The sequence below is a fragment of the Cynocephalus volans genome, chromosome 5 (assembly GCF_027409185.1).
Source record: "Cynocephalus volans isolate mCynVol1 chromosome 5, mCynVol1.pri, whole genome shotgun sequence".
In the NCBI taxonomy this organism is placed as follows: Eukaryota; Metazoa; Chordata; class Mammalia; order Dermoptera; family Cynocephalidae; genus Cynocephalus; species Cynocephalus volans.
In genome coordinates this window covers 123,602,894-123,610,733 of record NC_084464.1, presented here as the reverse complement: position 1 = coordinate 123,610,733, position 7,840 = coordinate 123,602,894, and the positions used below count along the sequence as shown (strand labels likewise).

The 7,840-nt window shown below is 34.7% G+C and overlaps 1 protein-coding gene across 4 annotated transcripts in view; it reads right to left on the bottom strand.

Annotated features, from left to right (window-relative positions):
* Positions 1-6,386: 6,386 nt before the first annotated feature.
* Positions 6,387-7,840, bottom strand: part of HSF2 (heat shock transcription factor 2) — a 29,039-nt gene continuing 27,585 nt past the window's right edge. For 2 of the 4 annotated variants that reach the window (XM_063096959.1, XM_063096960.1), the window contains one exon: positions 6,389-7,612. In XM_063096959.1, coding sequence (XP_062953029.1) covers positions 7,317-7,612 — 296 coding nt within the window. In that variant the 3' untranslated portion in view covers positions 6,389-7,316. Of the gene's footprint in view, positions 7,613-7,840 lie in introns of all 4 variants that reach the window. The other 2 variants (XM_063096963.1, XM_063096961.1) reach the window with 2 other exon arrangements.

Sequence of the window (7,840 nt, the reverse complement as noted above, 5' to 3'; positions counted from 1 at the left end):
TGAATATTTTGAAGGTGATTTTTACCCTTCTGGTTGTCTGTAAGTGACCCCTAAAGTTGGATCTTAAAGATAAAGTGATGTTCTCCCCCCTAAAGAGTCTTCAGTTGACCAGTTTAGTTTGGAGAATATTTTTAATTAATTCAGTAGATATTCTACACCTACTAGATACACCAGCCATTTTTTCTAAGCTGCCAATTGATACTTTTCTCTCACTATAACTTAGGTATAAAAAATTTCCTTGCTGACAACAGAGGAATGTAATTCTCCTGATAGAGTACTCCAATCCATATGACTTACCAAGCTTTAGTATATTTTGTTCAATAATTCTTTTGAAATGGTCTGAGTTTATCCAGTATTTATAGGTAGGATAATGCCCATAAAACTTTTTGGACTTTATTCAAGTTAAATAAAATCTTACGTTCACACACAAAAACCTATATATAAATGTTCATAGCAGCTTTATTTGTAATAGCCCAAACTGGAAACAACCCAGATATCCTTAAGTGGGTGAATGGTTAAACACACTGTGGTACATCTTTACCATGGAATACTTACTACCTAATAAAAGGGAATGAATTACATGCAACGACCCAAATGCTGGGTGAAAAAAGCCAATCCCAAAGAGTCACGTGCAGTATAATTCCATTTGTATAATATGATAAAATTACAGAAATAGGGAACAGATTAATGGTTGCTTGACATCAAGGATAAGCGGGGAGCGGGATCCTTGGATGGGTAACGTGGTAGTTTAGTTTTTTTATTCTTAGACTTTTAGTAGTTTTAGGTTCAAAGCAAAATTAAGAGGAAGGTACAGATTTCCCATATATGCCCTTCCCCCACACATTCATAACCTCCCCCAGTATTAACATCACCCACCAGAGTGGTAATTTGTTTTGTTACAATTCATGAACCTGGATTGATACATCATTAGCAACCGAAGTCCACAGCTTACATTAGAGATCACTATTGGTGGTGTACATACCATGGATTTGAACAAAATTATAGTGTCCACCATTACAGTATCATACAGATTAGTTTCACTGCCGTAAACATCCTGTGCTCTGCCTTTTCATCCTTCCTTCTACCCTAATCCCTGGTCTTCATACTGCCGCCCTAGTTTTGCGTTTTTCAGAATGTCATATAGTTGGAATCGTGCAGTATTTATCCTTTTCAAATTGGCTTCTTTCATTGGTAATACGTATTTAAATTTCCTCCATGTCTTTGCATGGCTTGGTAGCTCATTTCATTTTAGGACTAAGTAGTATTTCATCGTCTGGATGCACCACAGTGTGTTTATCCATTCATTTACTCAAAGACATCTTGGTGGCTTCCACGTTTTGGCAATTATGAATAAAGTTTCCATAAACGTGAACAAGTTTTTGTGTGGATGTGTTTTCAGCTCTTTTGAGTAAATACCATGTGGCAAAATTGCTGGATCATAAGGTAAAAAAAAGTACGCTTAGTTTCATAAGAAACTGTCAAACTCTTACAAATTTACATTTACACCAGAAATGAATGAGAACTCATGTTTTTCCACATCCTTGTCAGAATTTAGTAATGTTCTGGATTTTGGCCATTCTAATAGATGTGTACAAATGCTCCTCAACTTACAATAGGGTTATGTCCCAATAAACCTGTCTTAATTTGAAAATATTAAATCAAAAATGCATTTAGTACACTTCATCTACTGAACATTGTAGCCTAGTCTAGCCTACCTTAAACATGCTCAAAATTAGCCTACATTATATTAGTCTACAGTTGGGCAAAATCATCTAACATAAGTCCATTTTATAATAAAGTGTTGACTATCTCATGTAATTTATTGAATATAGTAAACTATAGAGTACAGTATTGGTTGTTTACCCTATTAATAAGCCAGCCAGCAGCTGTGGCTTGCTGCTGCTGCTTAGCTTCATGAGAGAGTATTGTACCACTTATTGCTAGCCTGGGAAAGATCAAAATTCAAAATTTGAAGTACATTTTGTACTGAATGTGTATCACTTGCACACCATCATAAAGTCAAAAAATTCTAAGTTGAACCACTTTAAGTTGGTGACCATCTCTAGCTGGAATTATTTTCGCTTGTATTTTCCTGATCACATGATATGGAGCATCTTTTTAAATGCTTGTTTGCTGTATGTATATCTTCTTTGGTGAGGTGTCAAAGTCACACATTTTTAAACTGGGTTTTCTTATTGTTGAGTTTTAAGAGTACTTTGTCTATTTTAGGTAACGTTCCTTTATCAAACATGTCTTTTGCAAATATTTTCTCCCAGTCTGTGGCTTGTCTTTTCATTCCCTTGATTGTGTCTCGTACAGAGCAGAAATATTTAATTTTAATGAAGCCTAGTTTATTATTTTTTCATGGGTAGTGCCTTTAGGGTGGTGTATCTGAAAAGTCATCACCAAACCCAACCAAGATCATCTAGATTTAGTTCTATTTATCTTCTATAGAAGTTTTATAATTTTGTGTTTTACATTTAGACCTATGATCCATTTTGAGTTAATTTTTGTGAAGGGTATAAGGTCTGTGTCTAGACACATTTCTTGCTTGTGGATGTCTGGTTGTTCCAGCACCATTTGTCAAAAAGACTACCTTTGCTCCATTGTATTGCCTTTGCCCTTTTCTCAGAGATCAGTTGACTGTATTTATGTGGGCCTATTTCTGGGTTTTCTATTCTGTTCCATTGATCTATTTGTCTATTTCATGAGTGCCACACTGTTTTGATTATTATAGCTTTATAGTATATCTTGAAGATGTGTAGTGTCAGTCCTCCAGTGTTCATTTTCTTCAATATTGTGTTGGTTATTCTTGGTCTTTTGCCTCTCCATATAAACTTTAAAATCAGTTTATCAATATTTACAAAATATTGCTGGGATTTTGATTAGGATTGCATTGAGTCTCGAGATCAAGTTCGGCAGATCTGACATCTTGACAATATTGAGTCTTCCTATCTATGAACATGGAATATCACACCATTTATTTAGTTCTTTGATTTCTTTCATCAGAATTTTGTAGTTTTCCTTACACAGGTTTCATACATACTTTGTTAGATTTATACTTACATATTGTAATTTTGGGTGCTGGTATACAGGGTATTGTTTTTAATTTCAAATTCCACTTGATCTTTGCTGGTATGTGAGAAAGTATTGTAACCTTCAACCTTGCTATTATAATTGCTTCCAAATTCCAGTTGTTTTTGTATTGTTTTTTGTTTTGACTCTTCTTTTGGATTTTTTACATAAATGACCATGCCATCTACTAACACGTAATTTTATTTCTTCCTTCCCATTCAGTCTATGTTTAATTTCCTTTTCTTGTCTTATTTTATTATCTAGGACTTCCATTGTGATGTTGAAAAGGAATGATGATAAGGAACAGGCTTTCTTCCTGATCTTAGTGAGAAGGCTTCTAATTTCTCACTATTAAGTATCATGAAAGGGTTTTTGTAAATATTCTTTATCATGTTGAGAGAGTTCCCCTCCACTCCTAGTTTATTGAGAGTTTTATCATTAATGGGTTTTTGATTTTGTCTAATAGTTTTTGTGTATGTACTGATATTATGTGACTTTTCTTTAGCCTGTTGTGATGGAGTATATTTATTTTCAAATGTCGAACCAACCTTTTGTACCTTGTATAAATCCCACTTGGTTCTGGGGTATAATTCCTTTTGTACATTGTTGGATTTGATTCCCTAATTTCTTGAGGATTTTTACATCTGTGTTCATGAGAGATACTACTGGTATGTAGTTTTCTCTTCTTGTAATGTTTTTGTCTGGTTTTGATGTCAGGGTGATGCTGGCCTTGTGGAATGAGTTAGAAGGTATGCTCTCTGACTCTACAGTCTGAAAGAGATTGTAGAGAACTGGTATAGTTTCTCCCTTAAATGTTTTTGTGGTAGAATTCACCAGTGAACCCATCTGGGCCTGATGTTTTGTTTTGAAAGGTTATTAATTGATTGGATTTTTAGACTAGATATAGGCCTATTAAATGTCTGTTTCTTCTGGTGTTTATTTTGGCAGATTGTCTTTCAAAGACTTGGTATATTTCATCTAGGTTATCAAATTTATGAGCATTCTCATATGAGTTCACGGAATTTCTTTATAATCCTTGTACTGTCCATGGGACCTATAGTGATGTCCCCCTTACATCTCTGGTATTAGTAATTTGTGCCCTCTCGTTGTTTATTATGGTCAGAGGCCTATCAATTTTATTTATCTTTTCAAAGACCAGCTTTTGATTTTATTGATTTTATCTTGAATTCCTCTTTTCAATTTCACTAAATTTCTGCTTTAATTTTTATTTCTTTACTTTGGATTTAATTTCCTCTTCTTTTTCTAATTTTCCATGATAGCAGCTTAGGTATCTGATTTCAAATTTTGGTAAGTTGTGTTTTTATTTCCACTTAGTTCAATATACTTTTAAGTTTTCTGGATATCTTCTTTGACCCATGTATTATTTACAAGTGTGTTGTTTAAGTATGCATTTTGAAGTTTTCCAGTTCTCTCATTGATTTCTAGTTTAATTCTTTAATTTCATTGTGATCAGAGAACAGACACTGTATGATTTCTTTTAAATTTGTTAAGGTGTGTTTTGTGACCCAGAATGTCATCTGTGTTGGGTAAAAGTTCCATATGAGCTTGAGAAAAATGTGTACTCTGTTGTTGGATGAAATAGTCTATAGCTATATATGTCAATTATATCTAGTTGATTAATGTTGTTGAACTCAACTATGTCCTTTACTGATTTTCTGCCTGCTGCATCTGTCCTTTTCTGATAGAGGGGTAATGACATCTTCAGCTATAACAGTGGATTCATCTATTTCTCCCTGCAGTTCTATTAGTTTCTGCCTCACGCATTTTTTTTTTTTTTTGGCAGCTGACTGGTACAGGGACTGGAAACCTTTGACCTTGGTGTTACATGCTCTCCCAAGTGAACTGACCACTTAACCTACCTCATGTATTATGCTGTTTTCTTTGGTGCATACATGTTAAGGATTGTTGTCTTCTTGGAGACTGGACCCTTTTATTATTATGTAATACCTCTCTTTATAGTCTGCTGTATCTGAAAATAGTTACTCCTGTCTTTACGTTTAAAGTGGGTTTCTTGTGAACATATAGTTGTGTCTTGACAATCTGACAACTTTTATCTTTTAATTGGTGCATTTAGACCTTCGACATTCAAAGTAACTATTGATATATTTGGATTAATACCTATCATATTGTTAAACTGTTTTCTATTTGTTGCTCTTGTTCTTTGTTCCTGTTTTGGTTTTCCACTTTTTCTGCCTTTTGTGGTTTTATTATTTATTTATTTATTAATTTTTTGTTGTTGTTTTTGTGACTGGCCGCACCGCGCTCAGCGAGTGAGCGCACCGGCCATCCCCATATAGGATCCGAACCCGCGGCGGGAGCACTGCTGCCCTCCCAGCGCCACACTCTCCCGAGTGCACCACGGGGTCGGCCCCTTTTGTGGTTTTAAATGGGCATTTTTAGTGGTAGAGAAGTGTGACACAATCATAAATATATCACTTTCACACAATAAGAGCAGAATATTTCGGGGAAGTGGGATGGATGACAATGGACATCACTGTCGTATTCCTTTAATACATTTACAAGAAATATATAAAATCGTATTAACAATATGCTAAATCCCTTCCAACTATTAAACTTAAGATGAAAAATCTTAAGTGTCAAAAAGTATCAAGGTGGTATAAAGTTTTTCAAAATTCTTTTTAGTGCTTCTAGAACTCCAAAATGCCCCCAAGAAGAAACTTGATCATATCCCACAATTAGAAAGGGAAGGGAAAAAGTTTTCTTTCAATTTCTAAACTCCTCAACCACCTTTGAAAAGGTGAACCTTTTCAGCTCATGTGGAAAACTATTCCAAGGTCTTGAATTAATTCACCAGGATCCCATTGTCAGAGCCAAGTATTTTAGTATCTAACTAAGGAAGGATTTACTAATCCTCTGTGCTAGGCCTTAATTTAAATATTTATATCACATATGAGAAATTCCAAGACACTGAGAGACAAAATATGGCCAAAAGGAAGGACTTCCTTGAAATTACCAAGTAGCCCTATACAATATTCAGATATTAAGTGCATGCACTGCTTCCAGCTCTCTGTTTGAAAGCGGAATTCTTCAAGTGATAAAGTGTCCTGGCCTTGAAGTCTCTACAATTCTAGTAACCAACTATTCCAAAGGGAGATGATTTGACTATTCCCCTTATCTTTTGTAGGGCAAAAATTGTAAGCCTTTGGTGACATCGAGTGAACATTCTTACCTCATCTGGGATAATAAGAGACATACTTCTTTCAGTTCTTTATTAGAAACATAGAAAGAAAGCCAGTATAATTTTCAAAGAACTTCAAAATACATTAAATTTAGAGACATTATATTCCTCTCTTCTTGCAATATACAATCTTTTTTGAGAAGAGGCACAGATCTTGGTGTGACTCATTAAAAATGATGGATCACACAGACACAGTTTAAAGCCAACTTCCTATGAGAAGGAAAAATTGTTTCATGTGTGTATCACCTCCAAAGAAGACACATAACAGACACTAGTACTCAACATTCATTATTTTTATTTTACTAAATAGTATGGTTCAAAAAAACACAAACCAACCAGAAAACTTTTACTTAAAACTAGTCCAACTAAGTGGATGGAGTTGACACCATCCCATCTGCTCCCTTCTTTCTATGTACATGGGGCTGGAACCATATCAAACATTAAGCACTCATGTACACTTTGCCGTTCCTACTGAACATGAATGAACTTTTCTGAACATAAAGGAAATTCTCCAAACAAAGAGAGACAAATGAAGTTTTACAAGATACAGGCACTTTATGTTCCCAGTTTTAAAAATAAGCTAAGTGAAAAATATTTAATAAAAGTAACTGGAGCAGAGCTAAAGCTTTAGGACTTCTACAATTAGTACTAGCGAATTACACTCAATGAAAACAGACAGCATCAAACAAGTTAAACAAACAGAAAAGGTTTAACTGGGGTTAATGGTCATATTTATAAAAAAGAAATCCAATTTACTGCAATTGGAGAAAAATGGCCATTTGAATTCAACTTAAAGATATGCCAATAATGTGAATTAAATCTTGTGTACCTATGTAGCTGAGTAACATTTTGAAAGCTTTGCAAGTGTGGTTAGTGAGAAAAGCAAAAGGTGTTTTTATTCCACAGTATCTGATTAAACAAAACAAAGCAATTTACAAAAAAAAAGTACCAAATGATACTTTAAAATAAATAGTTCATCATTTTGATGAATATATACATGTCGAGTCCACTTCTTGGGGATTTAGCTATCTAAAAGTGGCATATCACTATCCAGAGGTGCAGGAGCAAGTTCACATAAATAAAACAATGTAGCTTCACTAGCTTCAGCTTCAGTCAATGGCTCCAGGCGAACAAGCTTACTTTGGGTTGGTTCTGGGTCCAGGCTGCTATCCAGAAGCTCATCAACTTCTATGGGTTTATCTACAGAAGACATAACTTCTGAGGATGCTGTTGTACTCCCCTGTTCAACAGTGGAAGCAGGGTTCCCATCAAGGAATGCAAGAAGAGGAAAGGCAGTGTACTGGATAAGCTGCTTATCTATAAAGATCAGAAAAACACTCTTTTACCACCAGCTTATATCAAAGCCAAAGGGAGAAAAATGAAAATAGAGATGTACATATATGCAATCACTACCGTTTCATACCCAAATAAGAAATGACATGATACTTCCGTGTCAGTAAGTTTAAAAACGCTCAGGTCAGAAAAAAGTCTTTTACTCAACAATTAAGAAATAAGTATTCTTTCAGTTCTCCTAAAATTAAATAG